Genomic DNA, 22,884 nt, shown 5'->3' on the forward strand with positions numbered 1-22,884 from the left:
ATCCTCATTAAAAAAAAAAAATGAAGAATTTCCAGGCATTTTTTAAATTATTCACATTCTTGGTACAGAAGGTCTAGTGTTACTTAACACTTACCTACTGTTAAATAAGGCCCCAAATAACTATTTCTTTGGACTGTTGATAGTAACACAGAATCGTTTCTAATCAGCTCAGTCAATCACAAAGGAAACAGTTCTTTCTGGGCACTTTCTCAGTCAGGATACAACATGTGCTGCTTGGCCACTCCGTCTGGAAGGTACGAGCATAAGGCACAAAACCAAATAATCTCTTTGTGAGCAAAACTGCTTTGTGGTTCAGCAGCAGCAGTTGGTCATTTTTTCTATATATTTTGTTGGCAATCGCTACCACTTCATAGCAAAAGAGGAAATTATGGACAGAACTGTTACTAAAAATTAGGGAGAAGTGCAAAACAGGGCATGGAAAAATTTCAGAGTTGCAGATATGTGCAATATTCACAGACCTTGGACTTCAGTGTATTTTGAGAGTGAAAAGGACAGGAGGAAGGAGAAAAAATTGCTCATATAAGATTATTACTCCAGTTGACAGCCTGGGACTGTTCCAATACCAGTGTTTGACCTGTTCTTCTCCACCTCTACCCTCCAGCCCTTCTCAGGCCAAGTGCCATTCAGCCACACCCTACCTGCACAGCCCAAACCCAGCTCACAGCAGCTCAGCGAAAAGCAGCTCCAGAGGCTTCCCAAGAAGCCCTTTAGAATAACTGCCTTTCCCTCCCCAAGTCATATTCTGTGCCCAGTTTGAGACAGCCCATTCCCCAATACAAGTTTTATTTTATAAGCTACTCAAATCATCTATTTCAAAAGACTTCAGCAGCCTGATACTCTTTTTCTAGTCTGTCACACTGGTAGCTATTGTTTTGTTTGCATGTTTAGAGCTAATTTTCTCTTTAGACTCATAAAATTTTAATGCTTACATTTGTGATTGGATTACACTGTTCACAAAGTACCTGAAGCAATATGCAAAAAAAGCTAACATGACAAATCAATCCAACTCAGAGAACTACTGCAGCTTTTCACATGGTGTGACTAACTTCTAAATGCCCTTGTATTCAGAAACAGCAGACCAGCACTTCCAAGAGAAGTAGGTACGGACTTCTCTACACACACTGACAATTTGCTTTTTTTCCCTCCCCTTTAGACCCCCAATGACAGCCTACTAAGTTATATTAAAAGCAGGAGGCTTTAAATCCAGTTAGGAACTATGAATTAATCACACAGAAGACAAACGAATACTATTAAGAGTGTGCCTACATCTGTAATGGCCTGAAACACAAGGGGTCACAAGGAAGAGCAGTGTCAGAAGTCAATGTGAACCTTCTCTAGAAAGGCAGGCAAGCCATACTAAATTTTGAGAGTCGTTTCAACACATCCCTATTGACTGAGCAGCCATTTTCTGGCAGAACATCAGTACTGGATGATGAACTGTGCCAGATACTACAGACAGATGTTAATGAGGTATTTCACCTACCAAAGACAGAAATAAGCTACTGCCAAGTCCAGTTTGAACCTATTATTTTCTCACTCTAAGCTCAAAGATCCAAATTGCGAACAGTTGATATTAGAACACTTTTTATAGTTCCTCAGTCTGTTGCTCACAAGGAATGAATAACAGATACTGAAGAGCTGAAAAGGAAAAACATATCACTGAGGCAGCAAGATGGAGCCCATATAAATTCCTTCACGCAGACAAAATTATGCTGTACTACCAGACAGTCCATATTGTTTCAGTCTTTCACCAAAGCTGGAGCAGTCTCGACTGTGATGACAGCGTACTGGCCCAAATTCATGAGACCTGTTTTATGCTTGCCTTAATGCCATGGACACTGCTGTTCCTTTTTCTCAGACAGACTATCTTTAGAAGAAGGTTTGAATGGCATACACTTATTCTATCAAAAAAGCTTCAATCTGGAGTGGAGGTCATTAGATTACAAGAAACACTACGCACACACGGCGTTTTATTTCCTTACCAAAGGAAATAAAAACATGCCATTTTTTGTCCCAGGATACAGAGGGGACAGGGCAGGAAAGGGAAGTAAGATGTTTGACCTAAGTACACTGCTGTAATCTTTACCACAGAAAAATTTTGCATGATTAAATACAGCAAATCATTACCATTCTAATTTTCTACCTTCACACTTTTCCTGCTGCAGGACCTAACTATCACCTTAGTTTCTTGGGAGCAATGAGGCTACAGAAAACAGTAATTGCATTTCCTGAGGGTTAATAGGTGTGGCTCTCACAGAAACAAATACTTAAACTGCTCTCATCTGTGGTATCTAGAAACAATATCCTACAAGCAGACTTGAGGAACACAGCATAGAAAAGTTCCCTCCAAGATTTCCAGCCACTGAAGCCACGGCATGCTAGGCATGAATCTTATCTTGCCAGGTAAAGGTCAGCACTGTAGCCAGCTCACCTAAGCAGCATCTGAAGTTTATTCTATACTAGCAAAGTATTTATTATTCCCCCTCTGGGACCCACATGTTACATGCAAGCATTTAGACACAGAGGATGTATTAAGTGTTTTCTTAAGCCAAGGAAGTCCAAATGAGTGTGTCCTGGATGGTAGTGCCGAGCAGACAGAACAGAGTAATTAATCCACTGTTTGTGCCATTTGACTCCAAGTCAGACTCGCAGAATAGTCCAGGGTTCAGCAGTCTGAATTTTAACATTTTATCTGTCAGCGTTTCAACAGGACTGCAAGTTTCACAGGGGTTTTGGTGGGTTTTTTAGAGTTAATGATGAAAAACAAAATACAAAATTACACTAATATGCAGATGACTTTTACTTAAGTTTTCAGTCTACAAAGTGAACATTTCAGAAACAGATTTGCCAAATCAAGTATCAATTACTCATGGAGCAGCACAGGAAGACAGGAAGGTATCTGCACAGTCACCTGGGATCTATCAGAGCTTGTTCCTTGACCTTAGCACTGCCCTTTGTCCATCCCAGTTGGCCCCAAGTGTACTGATAGAGTAGTCCAGAGTTTAATGGGTGCTGCCAAGATGTCTTTATACTATTATTCATAAAGTAACCACATGGCTGGTGCTCTTCCTAAGCCAGTAAATCCTCCTGAAACTCAGTGATCTGGAGACCACTGAACAAATGCAATCAAATAGTTCTGACTGATCCAGCTCAGCCCTGACTCTAACAACACAAAGAGAAAATAAACCTAGTCTCTGCAGATCCACCCAGGTGCTGCAACACATTCTCCAGCACGTTCAGAATCACAGGTGTATATTTCACATGAGATCTTTCACTGTTCTTACTCTGTCTGCCTGTGTTATCCCAGAAAATGGACTGTCAACTATAAAGCTGTAGCTGTTCTCCTGCTCTTCATTTTGTGCAAGACTTCAAGCAAGCTGAACCAAATTTTTCCAACATTCAAATGCAACAGCCTGAAAATTTCTTAAACTTGGTTGCTGAATACATCTGCAGACACAGTAGAGTTTTTCAGAATCCTGATTAGTTTATAAGCTGAACTGACTGACTACAAATGTACAGAACTGTAATCACTGCTTGCCAAGAAATCTTCTTACTCTATTCACAACTACAGAATTCATCTTGCCAAACTTTTGCCATCTCAAGTGGATGAAATCTAGCTTAAGACAGGTATCTACACTGTGAAACACAGCATGGTGAATGACTCAACTGATTAGAAAGAGATGACTGGTATGAAATAGAAACACACATTTCAGATAGTTAGAAAAGTCCAAGTGTTGACTGTAACCACTTCTTTTAAAAATACATCCAGAAGTATAAGGATTATACCCACATTTTATATGCATACGCAGAATCATGGGGAGTAAAGGGCAGGGATCCAGGATAGACTGACTATAGGAATAATTAAGAATATTGTATGGGAGAGAAGATCATATAATAAACAAAATGGTTTCCACAGTTCATTTAAATGAAGCAAATTTAACACCGCAGCTACTTATACAAAGGGAGCAGTTTATATCTTGCCACTAACAAGGCACCTTTTTACGACCCACAGAGGACATCCTTCTCCTTTACACAGGACAGCTTCATAACATGCCTACAAGTTAAATGACAGCCTTCCCTTCATCCACTTAGGGGGGTGACCTTGTCACAGAAGGATATCAAATAAGTTAAACAAGACTTTCCCTTAGTGAACCCATGTTAACTATGCCTGAAGATCGCATTGTTCCTTTAAATGCCTTTCAACAGTACCCAGTATAATCTTCTGAATTTTTCCAGGAACTGAGGTTAGACCAACAGGTCTGTAGATTCCTGGGTCTTCCCTCAGGCCCTTCTTTTACACTAGAGTAATATAGAGAGGGGTCCTGTCATAAGACCCAATAGCTCCTTCAGAACTCTGGCATGAATCCCATCAGGCCCCATGGACTTGTAAACATCCAGCTGATACAGCTTGTTCCTTACAATTTCAGCATCTGCAAATGGAAAGTCACTGTACTGACACTTGTGGTCCTCCAAATCAGAGGACCGAGCAGCCCAAGGCCTGTCAGTGTTACTGAAGATGGAAGGAAAAGCAGCATTGAATGTCTCTGCCCTACAGAGATCATCAGTCCTTGTAGCATAAAATACCAGGCTAATGTGGGCTTTTGCATGAAGAACACTCCTGAGAGCTGCCCATCCTGAGCTAACTGCCCTTCACAATGTTGCCACCATCACAGCATCTTCCAGATTGACTCCTGCGCTCCCAGGCAACCTTGAATGATTAGTTTTCCCTTTTTACAATAACTGTCAAGGCAATCTGTTTTTGTGGAACGTCTCCCTGCCCACAGCAGGCGGATTGGAACTAGATGATCTTTAAAGTCCCTTCCAACCCAAACCATTCTCTGATATGATTCTATAACTACAGCACAGTAGCAGCCCTCAGATCGTGCACCAAAACATGTTCAAATGTTTATGTGCTGTTTCTACAAAAACACAGATCCTTCAAACTCTGGGTCTCACCAAAACAGTTGCTGAAGTACAATGAAATTTAACATATTTTGGTTTAAAAATAAAAAGCTTTCCCAGTAACTTCTACACCGTGGCTCCATATGTCACAGCAATAATCACTCTAGAGGAGTACAACTCCAAAATAATTTGTCTCCTTGCTAGTTCTCCTTACCAGATTACACCACAAAATTCACAAGTCGGTGATTCAAACTTGAGTGGTTTTTTCACTACAACACAAAAAACAGGCAAAAAGTCATCCTCAGTGCAGCTGGCTTTCTCAATTTCTTACCTGTAGCAAGTAAGACTAACACTTCCAAAACCACTTTCTGTGTTAAAAGAGTTTGTTTACCTGTTTTGATCACTCACCCTCCCCCCATCCTTACTGGTTATTTATCTCTTTCCCTAAAATACAACATCAAACTGAATAACCATAAAACATTTCTGAAAGGTAATTGTCACCTCAAGTCTAAACATACTATACTACTACAGAGAAGGATATACCAACAAATTTGTACTTGAATGAACAAACTTAGAGAAATTATAATTTCTTTACAGTGTATACTTTTTACCACTACTGTGCTGCCACATTGCTCCTTTATAATGTATTTAGACTAATGGCATTTATGGCAAGCAAATAATCTCAACAACACTGAACTTCCCATCAGAACGCACTGTCTAAAAATTCCACATTGCTCTTCCACAAATATTTCTGTCACTTTCTAAGCAATACATAGTAATACTTTTGTTTCCAAGAACACTAAATATATGTGTGTATATATATAGATGTTCTCTACAACATGCACTGTTGAACTGTACCACTTTTTAAATTAATATCCTTTACATGTTTTTGTAAGAGTCCAGTATACTTTTTTTTTTTTTAGGAAAAACGCGCAAAGTTTTCAACTAAAAACATGTTGCAAATAATTGCCCAGAGCAAGATTTTACAGCCAAATTATAAAAGCCCTAAATCTCAAGTTTTATAATACCATCAGTGACAGAGTCTTAACTGTAGCAACGAGACAGGCGCCACTATAATGTTAACAGCCAGTATGTAAACATTAATGCGGCCTAAGGGGGAGCAGGGGGCAACCCCAGAAGAGTCCCTTCAGAACTGCCACAGAAATTTTAGGTGGCTGTAGTTAAACTTTCTCTGACTTAATTACTTAAAAAAGGTAAGAGGGGAAAACAAAAAGTTAGCCAGGCAGTGAGACAATTAATTTCGTTAAACCTGGAATTGTGTCCCCTCTTAAAGCTTTACAGTTCTTGAAATTTGTTAATACATGATTTCCCAAGCAAGAGTCCAATAAAATGATATTTGCCATTTAGCTATTAGCAAAGTACAACATAAATGGTTTTGAAGCATCAGCACATTTACAAAACCCTTAAGAGAACATAATTCTTTTCCTAGAGAATAATCACAGAGGCCTTAAATACAGGCTCTCCACTATCTATGAGACTTCTTTGTCTTAGAAATCAGCAAGGTACAACTGATCTAATCAGATTTCCAGTAGCAGGCTGGCTTCAGCCAAGCCTCAAATCACATTTCAACAGCTTCATTCACAACAGTTTTAACAAGTATATTCAGTTACTTCCTTGCTTTCTAACACCCTCGGCACTTCTACAACAAGGTAGTGCCATGTCTCTTTCAGTCCAAGCCACGTATCTCCTCCTTACTATATGCTCAATTCTTATGATAACATTTAAGAGATGTTGAAAGAAACAACACCTGACTGTAAATCTGAATTACAATCAGAGGCCGAAAGACCTAAACAAAATACTTTTCTTTCAAAACTACAAATACAATTTCTTCTTATCAGCAGTTGGGAACAACACCTATAGGAGTTAACAAAGATTATATGGTTAAACAACTTCATACAAAGGTTAATAAAGAGAATGAAAAAATTTCCTGAGGAAGTTTAATGAAATTAATGTATCCAAATCATATTTCTATTTTTGAGGAGACTAACACAGCTTTTAATGTCTAATACTACAAAAGTGAATTCTGTGACAAAACAATTGCACATTTTTCTTTAACAGAAGATGTAAAAAGGTCAAACTGTAAAGAATATTATATTCTTTAAAGTATACTTGTGCAAGTGCACCTGTTAGAAGCTTACTTTTTATCATATAGCTATAGTTATTATGACAATATATACATATGGAGTAACTAAAACATTGACAATTAATCAAATGAAATTAAAAAACCATATATTCTATGAATTGTATTTATTTCCCCAGGAAAAGGGAGTACTTCCCTTACTTACAAGAACATTTTCTTTGCATGTGAAAACATATAACAAACCAGTAACAATATTTTTGCTTCATTTTTCAATATCTTTGCCAGAGCCACAAATACAGAGAAGAAAAATAACATGCCAGGACTAATGCTAAACGTGATTAAAAAGACATGTACTGTATGAGATAACGAGGTAATGTAAATCAACTGAAATTTAACTCTGTTCTGAGTAGAATGAAGAGAGCACATCAAACATATACCAACTATGCAGGTAACAAGTGTCAGATTGACATTTATAAATCATGCTTCTTTCTAAGCCTAACAAGCAACCTAACCCAACAGGAGCTTGACAGCTCCAGAAAAACACAAAAATTCTGGGTTCCTTCTACTGGAGTAAGGGATGAAAGGCACAGAATATTAATCCACACATTGCAAACACATAATCTCCATGTTTATATATCTACATCCAATTCTTATCTAAGAAATAATTTTTATCAAAACATTACTTAATCATAATAATGTGACCAGTTCTCACATAACATTTATGGATACAGATACAAAAAAGTTAATGTGTTTTTATTCCTTGGCCCTTTCCACAGATCCTAATAAACTAGTTTTCATAGACAGGATAACTATATTTTATAGTCACCAAATAGAATACACATGGACATATTAACGTGCCATTTATATCTTTATAGAACTGTAACAGCATAACATAATGCAGATCATTTCCCGAGACTATCTGAAATTTCTATGCAATGGCAGCTCCTCTCCTCACTGCCACTGTCATGCAAATTTGCAATTATATATTACACAGATACAAACTATAATCAAACTAGTTCTGTAACACACTAAAAGACATGTTCCTCCTCAAGGTTATAATGCATCTAGCCAAGCTATCCATCTCTTTTTCCCATTCTTTCATAAGAATTATAAAATGTACAAGGCTGGCACACATGAACAGCAACACTTGAAAGAAAATCTGATTTACAAGCCTGCTGTTCCCAAGTTCAGGACTGACAGGGATGCTGTGCAAGCAAATGCCAGTGTGGTACTTAAAATAGGGTATCCACTTGGGAAGAGATTAAGTGATTAAGTTCAATGTTGCTGCCAGCTGCTAGTAGCAATTTGAAGGGCTAGAGATATGTTTATGAACTCAAAACAGGACTTTTTCCCACCTCCCTGATTTTTCCCTACAATCTGTTCTAAGCTACTTAGAAGATAACTGAAAATGTCCCTGTGTCTCCATGTGAAATGTCAGTTTCCTATGGGACTACAAGTCTATTAAAATTTGATTTTGCCAGTAACAGAAGCTAACAGGCTAACAGATGTAAAATCAGAAAGTCATACTTCACTGTCAGCAGCAGGATTTTGCACATTATACATAGTTGCCATCTGAGAACATACAAAACAACTTCATATTTAAAAAAAAAAAAATCTAAACTTTCAAATACCTTTTGATGTCTTTAACATTTTTTTCTTTAAGAACAATGACCCCACATTTTCATACACGTGTTATACCGTAATACCAACACTGCCTTTTTGCCTTTAACTAATGCAATATAATGTGGAGTTGTAGGCAAAATACCTTAGGTCACACATTATGAATTTGGACAGAAAGAAGATAACCCTCCAGGAACTAAGTATTCCAGCATTATTCACTGCATACATGCTGTACAAATCTACTTCTGTCATTTTCATGTACCTCTCTTTTCTATTTCTTTCAGATTTCAGATGCTAAATACAAGCCTGTTAACATGTCAAAGCTTTCATTTCACATTGCCACTAAGACTTTTAGAAAAACCCATTTGATATAAAATTTGTTTTCCTACTCTTTTTGCTACACTTAACAAGCTCAACTTTGCAATTTTCTCATAGTTGTTCCACTGTTATGCAAAAACATTGTACAGGTTTGGGCTCATAAGCAGTTACAACTGTTAACTCACAAATACTCTGAAAGCTACAAGAAGTTCATAGATGGACAACCAGCCTGATTTCTTCTTCTTTAATGTTATCCAGAAATATTAGAAGTCTGACTCGGGAAAAGCCCCACATTGTAACAGGTCTGTAGGAGAAGTTAAGCCAGTGTTGTCACTGATCAAAGGGAAAAATGCATTTGCTCACATGACAAAATGAAACGCTGATGCCAAGGGCAGCGCTGGAGTCTGTGTAACTAGACAAAGTTCTACTAAAATGTATCCAACCTCTTAGGAAGTAATTACAGTAAGATGAAATCAGTCAGCTAGAGAGGACATCAAAAAGATAATTAACTTATCTGGTAATTTGATTATGATTATTTTCTCTATAGTTACATTAAAGAAAGTGATTTGGAAGTGCTTCCACATTTCCACAACCTCTTACACATCCTCAGTCTTCAAAAACAATCGCTAATGCATTCTTTCAAAAGGACAGAACTTTGACATACCTAAAACTTGGCTTGAGATATGTTTACTCCGTGATTGAATAATTTGGATCATTTCAGCTCACCCACAGTTTTTTCCACAACATCCTAGCATTCCTCTACCTTAACTAATCTCACATTAAACTCAAGTCATCAGCAACTTTCATCAGCATTCTCCTTCTCTATGACTAACTGCAAATATTATTCAAATTATATTTTAACAAACAAACAAGAAACAACAGTTTCATTAGGAAACCCTAAGCAACTGAGATTCATCAGGCAATCCTGAGCAAACCAATTACATGTTAAAGAACAAAAACAAACCATAAGCAGGAAACTGAATGCTTGTAAAGTGTTTTTCTCACTGTTGCTTTCTAGATTGAAATATAAGGTTCCAAAAGACACTGCTTCAAATGAACTATATTTCCAGCATTCTGAAACAAAACTACTGAATTGTCAAACGTCGCTCAACAAATGAGCACAACAAGAAATATTACTATATAAAACTGAAAATCCATAAACACAAACCCTACCTGCTTTTCCTTTCGATGAGAATAGCCATGTAAGAAGCTGGTAAAGCAGCACCAAAGCCAGGAGACCAAAAGTAGAATTTTCCAAGTATCTTCCTGAAAAAGTAACATATATGTAACATGTACACATATTACATGCAAATGGAACATTCAGGTACAACACCATATTTCACCTTTATCATAAAATTACAAATGATTTATTAATTTTGTCCTTTTACATTAATCTGTACTTACTAATAAACACTAATAATTATATTTTTACACTTGGATAATTCTCAGAGGACTTCCCCAAGTGTTTCATAAACATTAAATACCTGAAATACTTCATAAATGTATTCATCTCATTTAAATAACTAGTTTTCTTCCAGGAAAGCATGAAAGCTTCTGAAAAGTTGTAGATATTAATTACAGAAAAATCTTCTAAAAAGAACTTATATCTGCTTATCTCTCTGCTACTGGTCCAAATACATCTTCAGGAAGACGTGCTTTGTGGAATGCAGCAATGCAATCAGGTGAGGCAGAAATCAAATCAAATAATTATAATATACATCACACTCGAAAGAGATAATCCACTGATGCTAAAAATAGGAAAACACACATTTACAGTAAGCCAAGGAATCAATCTCTACATTACAAGTGGAAGCAACAGTGACTTCCCAGTCCTATTAAGCTGGGAAAGCTCTCATTTTTTGCAATTAGATCTGGATTTCATTCAGAGTCCCCACAATTTCAACTACTGAAATTCCTAAAACAATACAGTTGAAAAAAAAATAGTTACACAAATGACAGTATCTTTCTATAGATAAAGAAAATCTTTCTACAAATTGGTCACTGTTAAAGGAGGAAAATCAAACTGCATGTCTGACACAATGTCACCAACCACATTTGGTCTGCTCAGGAGACCTGCACCTTCAAACTAATTCAGGCTGATCACAGAAGCAAACAATAGTCAGACAGTCATGACCTTTGGTAGCGTGATGATAAATATACTTCAACTATATCAATGCTGTTCAGCTGATAACCACTATTGGTGGAAAAACAGTGCTACAATGGAGTCTACCCTTCCAAAAACACAGCAAACAAAATAAACAAACAAAATGGAAAACACAAACAAGGTAGAAAAGGACATTTTCTTAGATAAAATTTCATGTTGGCAACACAGAAGAGAAAACAAAGATAATTAATCAACACTATCTGATTAGTTCACTTTCATTCTTCCTGTAAAAGGCATAAGCAGCCTCATTTCATACTTCTCCAGCAAAAATAACATTACCGGCAAGCAATGCCAGCTTATGTTTGTAAGTGAAAAGAGAGCCAGTGTATCAGCAGCAAGTGATGTAATGGCAATTACACACACTGCTCATTCCCACGGCTGCAAAAGGATAATTTCTCAGGATGACAATGCCAAATGCTGCAGGACCTAAAGTTCATTATTAGGACTCTCTCGGAAAGTAATTACTGTATGAAGTTACAGAGAAGTCATTTTAAACATCTTAATAAGTATGAACACATCTTACTAGACACACCTGTTAAGTAACAGAACAAATGTCTTTTCTGTGGGAAAGAAACAAGAATTTGTTCTTTTGGCACGGTTTAGAATCCCTTTACAAATCCTTACATGTATGGGTTGACAAGATTTCGGAAACAGTAGCATATTTTACATAATAAAGCCTAGTGGAAATCAAAATGTCCAGTCAGTAAGTGAAACAACTAAACTATTCCCAAAGTAAATGAAAATGAGTTTTTGTTATTATTTGCAGTTATTTTCACATGGTGTATGGACAGAAATTGGAATGAGAACTATGAGTTTTTTCACCTAATTGCTCAGTGAACAAGCTGTACATGGACAAACATAATTACTCTAGTAATTACTCTAGTTGCTAGACTAAGAGATCCATGTCTTCATGAGGTTTTGCATTTATTAGAACAAAACATCTAAAAATCACACCTTTCATTTAACAGATGTAATCCTTGTCAGCACTGGAGCCTAGCACTTCCGTCTGAAGCCCAGACAGATGTAGTCTTCTGGATCTCACCAGCAGAAGAGATTACAAGCCCCAGCTGGCCTGTCACACATCCGTAACAGAGAACATCACCCTCACTGCTCTGCCAAAGAACAGGCTGTTCATAGGCCCTAGTTCACTTCAGCAAAAAAACACGAGGAAAAAACAGTCAGGCACATTAGCTTGGCAATCCCTTATAGAACAAGAACATCTATTCACAGCCTAAATCAGTGCTGATACTGGATTCAGATGTTTCTGAAATTCTGCCTACCTGTGAAATGCTGAGAATATTAAACAATCCCTGAAATTATTTTAATTGCATTTTCTTGCCTGAAATTGTACATCCTTGAGAATATTTGCAGCAGTTTCAATTTTGGTGGTTTTCCCTTGTTGAAAAGAAGCAAATAGTGCAGGAGTATCAATAAGATATATTAGCACAAACCGGAAGTCTCAGTCCCAATTACATTTCATACTTAGATCTTTTAATTGTTACTGGATGACTAGTACACACAAGGACTAGAGATTCACTGGGACTTTGGTAAAGGTAAGAACAGATCAAGTAGTTATTTGATCCAGGACACCCTATATGTCTACCAGTACACCTTCTCCTTGGTGCTACAAAAGAAGGAAACAGGCAGCTCTCCTCAAATCAGGAATTGTGCAGGTAAATATGAGTTAACATGAGCAGCTAGAAACCTCTATTGCTTTGGTCTAGAACTCCAGGAGGGTAAGAGCAGTCAACTGCACGGGCCTTGCTGGACAACTTTGCTTCTGAGTTACTGCTGCTCCTGCTATAATACACCTTTCAACCAAAGAAAGATATAAAATCTGCAGCATGTATCCTACTATACAAATCTATCAGATCCAAGTTCTCGTTACTACGTAGGACCAGATTTAGAGCATCTAGGTCTCCACAGTCTCAGACAATCTCCTTCCATGGTTGCAAATCAGATCCAGAAATACTCAGGACAGTTATGCAGAAAGAGAGGTACTGGTGTTTCTTTGATGGATTAAAACATACAATACCAAATTGCATTCTGGCCTGGAAAATCACAATTACTTTTATTCTCAGGGGCTACTGAAAATACACTGTATCACACAGCAATAAATTCAAGGAATAATACGACTTCAAAACAAAATATTAAAAATATATTTTTTTTTTTTTTAAATTCATAAATTGGTTAAAAAAAAAAAGCAAGATTATATGGCTTAAGCTGCATGACAGTGTTGATACTAAGTAATTCCAAGTGAATGACTTGTCAACATTATGAGCTTAGGAGAAACTCTTAAGAAGAAAAAGGCATACATTACTCAATTTGTAAAGGTGTCATGTATTTATTCAGCTTCCTGGCATGTTCTCATTTTCTCTCCAAATAACACTTACTCACTCCTTGACCATATTCAAGTACTGAAGTGACTTGTTCAAATTAGCCACACATGATGACCCTCAAACACCTGATTAATAGCAGCTAGTTTAAAGCCCATCCTTGAGTGAGGACAGAGCTGCTTTTCCTCTTCCCACAGCATTACTTTGTACTTTTCTCTATAAAATTTCATAAATGACTTTAATCAACACATATTTCAGAAATGGGTGAGTGTAGATTTCTGTAACCTAAATAATCTCATACAATCTCTCATATTAGTCTTCATCCCCTTTTCCAGAATCTTTAGGTATATCCAAAACAAAGGACACAACAGGAACTTCACTGGCAACCTCTTCCTATTACAAAAATCAATCATTTATCCCTTGCTTTGTTCCACATATATTAACTATTTCTTAATCATTTACTAATTCCTGGAAAACAGAGAACCCTTCTTCTTGAAGAGTCCTAGCAAGAAATCTTGTCACAGTCACCTGGGAATTCATGTAAAATGCACCAGGTGAATCATCACGAGGTACATATTTATTCTTCAAAGCATACTAGTAAATTTGGAAAGTATGACTTTTCTAATAATCATGTTATCCATTCTTTTTTCAAATGTCATTTAATAGCTCTTACATATCCTAGTCATTTACTTGCTGAGGCTCTGAATTTTATTATGGTCAGAACAGCTGCAAAATACTCATTATAATTGGACATTCATGTACTTCAAAACAGGCACAATTCCTATGGCTGCCTAAACACTTTGTTCTTTTGCCTCTAGTAATGATTCCAGTTCCCCAGTTTCAATCAGCTCCCTAGCCAACAACTCTAGTTGCATGCCCCGCAACTGTAGGTGGTGGGCACTGTGCAGAGACCCTGCCAGCAAGGATTCTGCCACAGCTGACAACTCTTCATGGGAATCTCTCTGCAACAGAAAAAACATGTACAGCTCCTGAGGTGCTGGTGGGTTACTGTGCTGCACAACTGTAAGAATGGCAGGTTAAACATTTGCAGGTATCCCTTGTCACATTAAATTGTTAGAATTATCCTCTGCATGGCTCTGGCCTAGGTCAACCCAAACAGTGCTTCAAGGGAACTTGGAGGGCACTTGGACTAAGTAGCATTTCCATTACTCAGTCTGCATCTGGCCCTGGGAGGTCAGAACAGCTTTAGACACCTGTGCTCCATATAGGTGAAAGTGATGCCATACCAACTGCCTCCACTGGAAGACACTCATCTCTTACCTACTTGCACAGACACAGTCATAGATCTGCTGGATGGCTGATATCCTCTCTAAGGGGAATAGCTGAAAACCATGAAACTTAAAACCATACTAGCTTAATTTAGAGAGTAACATTTAACTACAGCACTGAAGTAAGGCACTGCAGATTTACAGGCAAATACATGACAGCATAAGGAAAAGCACTCTATAGCTCAGAAGAGTAAAGATAAATCAGTATTAATACAACCTAGATTGCTAGAAAACATATTCTTTAGAACTCATTACTTATATATTCACTTTGAACTTTGCAAATGATTTACTTAAAAAGCATTCCACAGCTCCTCAGGCAGCTCCTCCTCTTCTTAGTCTTCTCCTTCAGCTTTGAAGCAAAGTTTAGAGACCTCTAAACAGATTCAGAATTAGGGCATAATGGGTTTGATTATCTTTTAGTGGGGCTATTGAGTGTGCTGCCAGTTAACTTTCAAAAATTCATAGCTATTGCAGGCTTTACATGTCTATGTGTAACATCTCTTACACTAAATGCATTTAGATATAGGACATTATCATATTCATAAAACAGGAAAGCTTCATCCTGAAGTAACTATCCTGACAGTTACTTGCAATATACACTGGAAACAGCTCAGGATACAGAAGTGCCATTTATACTCATTTTTCAGAGCAAGTCTGTATCTTACAGAACCCCAGAAGCTGTGCTGGGATTTCCTTCATTTATGACCACAATAAGGCAAGTACAAACTTGGATGGCTGGATAAAGTTTAGGATAATTAAAAGTTATCACAGTCCCTGCATCAGGAAAATAGAAATCAATATCAAGTTACATCAATTATTTCTAGGAAAGAAAGATTAGGCTTTCTTAGGTTCCCTTTAGCATCTATTTGAATTTCCTGCAACAATGTATTTTGAATTAGTAAAACAAAGAAAAAGAAGCAAAGTGGATAGATTGTTTACTAATTTAAAAAATTACAAAAATTAGAAGAAAATAATTTTTTAAAAAAGCAGAGTTTCATATTCAGTTGGTAAGAGCAGAAATCAAGATGATGGCACAGCTGTAGCTTTTTTTCTGCCAAACATTACAAACAAGCCTACTACAAAAAGAGACAAATTATTATTTAAATTGAAAAGTTGCACAAAAATAGCTTTACTATTACGTTTCATTTTTAGGACAGTATACCAACCTTAGAATGCAAAAGCAAGCAATATACAAGGTCCCATTTGCCGTCAGAAAGGAAGTTGACTGCAAGATCTCAGGTAGAAGTTTGTACAAATAATAGTCAAGTTTTCGTTTCCTGAGAATAGCTGCAATCTGAGGAAGGAAGAGGGAAAAAAAAAGGGAGGACAAAGTTTAATTCAGTTAGGTTCTTTTTTACACACTGTAAAGAAAAATAAGAAAGGAAAATGAGACATGCCCACTTAAGTAGTAAAACAAAGCCTCTTAAATTTGCTGGGTTTATGAAAAAGACCACAAAGATTTCCTTTGAACTTGTTCCAGCCGTTACAACGTTTATACCAGGAAATACATCAAGCAATCCTAAATAGGAAGTATAGGAGGAATTTTATTACCTTGTTACCATTGGCCATAATTGTCAGAAACATTGTCTGCCAGATATCAAAACTTCTAAGATGTGGTAAATTTACACCGAGTTTTATCTTCAAGACAATTGGACTATCACATAATTATGGTCAGTCATTATCACTAAAGTAATCCAAATACAGGCCTTACACAGTGCCTATGAAGTAATGATGTGTTTTTAAATCTTTTCTACTCCAATTAACCCACTGCAAGTCCTCCAAAAAATGTTTGCCATTTGCTGGGAAGAACAACAAATTCCTGAGAAATTTTACTGAAATTATATGTTATCTAAAAAACTGCCTATAGCAGAAAACTGGATCAATCTAAAAAATAAACATTCTTTTTGGCCAGTTTAATGTATGTCTCATGTATTATAAAGAATATCTATTTAATGACTCAAACACTGAAGGTCCTCAAACCCTTTTTTTTCTACAGAAATTCCACAAATAGCTAATGTGGAGGTGTAGCAAACCAGGCTCATCTCAGAGGTACCCAGGGGTAAGACCAGAGGCAACAGACAGTTCAAATATGGAATACTCAGATTAGACCTGAAGAAGAAAAATTTTCATTTGAGGGTGGCTTAATACTGGAGCGGGTTGCCCAGAGTGATTGTGGACTCTCCATCACTTTAATCTTTTTAAAGGAGATCCGTTAAACTTAATGAGAAAAGTCCCCAAGCAACCTCATCTAACTGGCCTTGCTTTGACCACAGGTCAAAGGTCCCTTCAACCTGTGTGCTTCTGTGACTCCATGAAAGTATAATTTGGGTCCACCATGAGACAGATTCTATTGTTTTTTCATTTTAATAGCATTATTATCTTTATCTGTACTGATCTCCCAGGGAGTCTCTAAACTGGCATGAGTTTTCAGTCAATGCTTAGAGAAGTTCCAAACAGAGCAAGCTACATACTGCTGGTGTTGATGAGAACAGACGTCTTGTCAAATTGGTACTGCCAACCTCTCTCAAAGTCTTGGTTGTAAGAGAGAGCTATTCTTCTGAAACACTGTCCACTTGTACTGAATAGCAAGCAGATGCCATCAAAACATCAAATCACAGATGAGGCCAGGGATTCTGGTAAAACTAACTAAAGAAAAGTTCTGCCAAAATCTGTTTCCAAAATGAAGCTTGAACTAAGGATTAAGAAAAAATACATGCACGAACAGACTTCTGAAAACAGATTTACACGTTACTTAATCAAGTGTCAAGACTGCTTAAAGCATAATGGATTAGGCAATAATGCAATCCAGATAATCTATCTGTTGAAGGAAAGTCTTAATATAGTCTAATGCTGGATAACTAGTTGCTGTCTCCTCAGCTATTTCTAGCATGTTGTATGAAGGTCACAACACTGGAGCAAAATAACATTTTTTTTTTCGTTTTAAGAACATAGCCTTTATACCTAAGTGTGAAGCCTTGCTTCCTCAGACCAAAGTGTCAGAAGTGCAGCACAAAAATACTGGTATCTTATATATTAATGTTAAATCAAAGTAAAAAATTTACTTCTGTAATGTCTCCAACAAGTTTTAGATTAATGTAAATTTCTGGTTTCCCTTCTCTTTACTATCCCACTCCCAAGTGAAAAATAGCAAAGAACCAGAAACAACAACACACAAACCATTCAAAAGAAAATTGTTCACGATAACTGAAAGAGATGTATGCGTGAGAGCAATAGAGCTTAATGCACACCCACTAAAACAAAAAGCTTATAATTTTCTAAAGGCTTTATAGACACCAACTAAGCTAAGTGTTGTGTACAGCTGAAAACAGGCAGGAGCAGACTATGGAGTTCCTCTCCTCCACCACCAATGGTGCAATTACATGGAAAATATACCAGAGATACTTCCTGGCAACACTTTGCTCTCCCTATCAATTTAACACATTTCAGAAAAGTATTATTAAAGTTGAGGTTGTAAAGACAGAAAGATTATAAAATCTGATGTCACACCGCAGCGGTTCATGGCTCCCACTGGGATACACTTCACTCGAGCAAGCTGGGAGGACATCGTGATGAAAATCAAACTCTTACAAAAATGCACTGCTCAGGCTTAGCAGTGGACATCAGTAGCAGACAGCATGGAAGGAGAAGGCATTAGGACATCCAGTAGGTACTTCCTTGGCAAACTATTAATGTCCACGAAGATGCTAACAGATGTAGGAGGTTTGTAAGTAACCTGAGACTCCCTGCAGAGTCAGACAGACAGAAAAGAATGTCTCATTGACCTTATGGTCTTGGCTCTCCAGATACAAAAGGAGCACAGGAATCCTAGGACACCTTTATTTAGAAACCTCAGGGTGGTCTCTATCAGGATCTTAGTGTTGATAGTTGTAAAAGTTAGTTTGGGCTGTTACTCCCTATGAGAATGAAGGACTGTAATTCTGACGTAACTCATCCAAACAGTTTACTACTCTGTATCCGGGAATGGCCCAATACCTCCCATTGCTCTTTTCACCCTCTCCATAATTTCTTAGTTTCACTCTTCTCTTTTTGAGATGCAGCAACAATAATTTTACAGAATAAAATTCTTCAGTACTTAAAAATTATTGTAGATGTTCAGCTTTAGTAAGACAGCACAGCCACAAGTGTCTGCTGCTCAATGAAACACAGACACAATGCTGCCTCCCCTCAATCTCCCACTGCCTGTGCTGCCTCATCTCACCTCCTAACCCAGCCAATCCGCCATAATCTAGGGAACAGAAGCAACACACTTCTCACATTACTCTAAGACCCTCATTTCAGCGGAGAGAAAAGCAAAATCCATGTCCAGTGCTGCGTCTCTCTCTACTTTATTTCTGAAGCCATGGTGCTCCTCCTGGCTATTACCCTTTACAAGAAGAAGACTGCCTAAAAGAATGTCTGGAACCAGGGAGAGCAGACTCTACTGAATGCCAGTGGATTCAAAAACAGGTTTCACTTTATTCGTGACTTCTCCAGGCAGACCACAGCAATGCAGCCTTACCCACCTCAGGGTGAAGAATGCTCCAGCACCTGCCCTGACTAACAGTGGCTTAGGAATACAGATCTGCTGCAACTTCCTACTCTGGCCTTCCACAAAATACTGAGTCACTCTTAAAATCTCCTATGCTTGCCAGTGACACTAAAGTAACAATTAATGACACTTTCTCAAGCAGATTTGCTCTCTGCAGGTAAGGAATGTCCAGGTTTGAAAGACTTACATAATGTTAAAGATTTAGCTATTTATTGTTCAAGAAGAATTCCCACCCTATTAAGAATTAGGCATTTGCATCAGGGTAGAGTATAATCCTCCTTGTAACTTAATTTGCAAGAATTCCAAAACACCTGGAAGGTAATAAAGAAAACCCACATTTCAAAAACTAAAATTGATTGTTTTCCTTTCATCACAGTTTCAGTTTTCTTACACTATGATGTTTCATGCACTAAAGAGAAACTTTAAGCAGTAGTACAGCCTGTAGAAGCAGTCTTCATTTGGCCTGTGTAAGCAGTAAACAGACTTGAGTACCTATTATCCACAGTCCATACCAGCAGCTGAGCTGTTTGCCCACAACAGCTTTTGCAGCCCTTCCTGCTACTTAAATTCATTTTCTTCTATCTCAAAACCAGCAGAACTCAAGCTATCAGAGCTCTAGAAACAGGATAGGGAGTCCAGCTTTGCTTTTTTACCTTCTCATCTTCGAATACAGACAGCTAATAAATCCTGTCTTTCCCAATCTCCCATAAGGAACAATTTTCTAGATGCTCAACACTCAACAACTACGAGCAAAGGGGAATTTAAAACAAATCATGTACTGCCACAGGGCAGATGGCCTAAGAATGTCCAAAGTTTTTAGAACTTTCTAATTTTCTTTTATTTACATCCACAAGTTCTAGCTCTTGGCCCCCCTTCAGTCCAGTAGTCTGCAGAAAATGCAGATACACTGCAGAAGAAGAAACAAATGAATTGCAGTTAGAGGAAAGAAAACGATCAACAGGGGCACAAAGGATTAATCTGAAAGAATCCTAGATATGTCATCATTCAAAACATAAAGAGCAGAGATAAAAAAAGGTAACAGAGAGAAAGTTTCAGTAAGAAAGCTGAAAGTAACATATTGAATTCCTAAAAAGATGTTATGTTAAAATATTAAGAAATAGTCAGAAAAATTTCAAGTTGCATTGTTAAACTATATAATCTGTGTATCACTGGGTATTATGAGGGTAAGAGTAGGTGTGTCTGGACAAAATGCAAGTAGATCACAACACTGCAGTTCTCAGACAACCAAAATTTTGCAGCTGCAGTCAGACAAGACAAATACATTACTCTTTAATAACATATAAAAGTGAGAAATTGATTTGATAAACTATATCTTGTGTGACATCTATGCCCTACACATGCAGGAAGAAGGAGCAGGGGATTAAATACCTGCCAGCCTGACTTCCAGAGAAAATATTTCTGGCCCCAAACATGATTAGTTTGGTACTAAGAATGTGGTCATGCAAAACCTCTTGAATAAGAAAAGTGAAGCATGCAGGAAAGAAAATTTTCTTTCCACATCTGAAGACTGATCCAGCACTGCCTGGTGTCCCATTACCACCCGTGGGAAAGCTGAAAACAGAAAAACTCTTGACTTATTTTTAAGAAAAGCAACTCCTTTCCTTGCTTCTGCACACAACTTGAAACCCAAAATTCAACTATGCTTTATGCAGGCCTGGCAGTGTCAGGAGGCTTTCGGAGGCAACACCACACCCTCACTCCTTATAAACACAGGGAAAGAACAGCAGGATTAACACAGGACACCTACCACAGCAAAAGACATCACCAAAAACAAACCTGCCCTGCAAAATCCTCAGATACTCAAGCACCAAAACTATCCCCTAACTGCTGATTAGCTTTTATACACATAGCCCAGACTGGGAGATTTCTCCTTCTCCTGGTCACAAACCCAAGGTAAACTGCCCACAGACTTCCTCTCCAATGGTAATTGCCCCATTTCCCCTACAGTTTAAAACAAGCTCTGATGTAACTCTTACTAAAACCCTTTAGCCATTACCATCTTGAAATAGACAGGAAGTGTTCATATACATGAAAATCCCTATTTAACTCATTTAAAAAATTGCTATGAAATTATACTCAGAACAGGGAGAAAGACCACAAGAGACAGGCTTCAACATCTCTAAGACTGTTCTCATGTGAACAGAAATAAGGGTAGAAGGCGGCAATGTGGGGTTTAGACATTTTATGTGCAGTACAATACAGAGGAAAGTTGGAACTAGAGCACCCCTCAAATCAAATACTCCTGAAGTAATACACTGGTCACTCCAAGAATAAACATTGTTAATTGATCTGAACTCTAAGATGTACTGTATTTTATGTCTGAAGCACAAAAAAAAAAAAAGACCTGCTCAGTAATAATAAAGAAATAGACAGAAAAAAATATTTTCTGGCATTAGCAACAGAATTCACACAACTGCATTTTGACTCTCCAACATAAAAAATGTAACTATGAAAAATCAGCCCACCAGTTTCAGGATACCATCAGTTTGCAGAACAGTATTACTAACTCTTTTTTTTTTGCTTTTAATTTAGTCTTTATATGAAAATGTTAAGTCCCACAGAACTAAGAAATCAGAAAGTATTTATTCTGGCCTAACCACCGAAAGAATATATGCAATTCTAATACCATCCTTAAAACACAGCCACATGGTCTAGAGCAAGACTTTGAAGCAGGCTATCAGTGTTCCAGCAGAAAAGGAACAGGAGACTCAAACCCAGCCTTTGCCACGATCTGAGGCAGCAGCCAGGCCCGATTATTTTAACGATGTGTCATGTAACGCCTACAAGGATTTATCATCCAACCACAGTAACCTCAGCTTCACCTCCAGTACCCTCAGCCTTCACCTATATCCCTGGAACTACAGATTCCACAAGAGACATTGCACACTAAGGATGGTTTGACTTAATGAATGCGATAATTGGCTGACCAATGTACACAGTCTGACAGGTTACACAGAAGGATAAAAAAACCACAGACCTTGTGCCAACTATGCTGTCACATACAACATCATTCTTCTCTGCCTCCTCCATCAAACCACCATTTCTTAAGTTTGTACAAGGTATATTTCTTTAAGAACACTACCCCTCCATCAAAATTTAATGAAATTAGACAACACATACAGCACTGATTGGTGAAAAATGGAAAAAAGCACTATTGTCACTCTACCATTCCCTCCCAATACACAACTAAAAATCAAGCACATCATAACAAACTTCTATTGAAAAGGAAAAAAAATAAAGGGAAAAAAAAAAAAACTACAGAAATATTCAGTTTGCCAAATCTCCAGGAAGGCAGAATTCAATACCAGTTATAAGCATGGCTATCTGTCATGTTTAGGCACCTCTAAAATGCAAATTTAGAGATGATCAATAATGCTGTGTACATGGTTTATACAATCCATATGCTGCAAGTCATTAAAAACCCAAGGAAAATTTTATAAATTAAGCCACGTGTGCATGCTAAAAGCAAAGCAATCCCCAGTATTTAAAACAATTGAGAAAATATCTCAGATTGCTCAAGTGGCAGGCTGAGCTACAAATTTATATCAGATTTTTTTCATAAT

General features: G+C 37.5%; 1 protein-coding gene across 2 annotated transcripts in view; it reads right to left on the minus strand.

Annotated features, from left to right (window-relative positions):
- TMEM135 (transmembrane protein 135) overlaps positions 1 to 22,884 on the minus strand; it is a 173,016-nt gene that overhangs the window by 143,484 nt on the left and 6,648 nt on the right. For both annotated transcript variants that reach the window (XM_051779268.1, XM_051779267.1), the window contains exons 2-3: positions 15,918 to 16,045; positions 10,136 to 10,228 (exon numbers count right to left, since the gene is read on the minus strand). In XM_051779268.1, coding sequence (XP_051635228.1) covers positions 10,136 to 10,228; positions 15,918 to 16,045 — 221 coding nt within the window. The remainder of the gene's footprint in view (positions 1 to 10,135; positions 10,229 to 15,917; positions 16,046 to 22,884) is intronic.

Source organism: Manacus candei, unplaced genomic scaffold (genome assembly GCF_025592945.1).
Source record: "Manacus candei isolate 608988 ecotype Guabito, Panama unplaced genomic scaffold, ASM2559294v1 h1tg000014l, whole genome shotgun sequence".
NCBI classification, from domain to species: Eukaryota; Metazoa; Chordata; class Aves; order Passeriformes; family Pipridae; genus Manacus; species Manacus candei.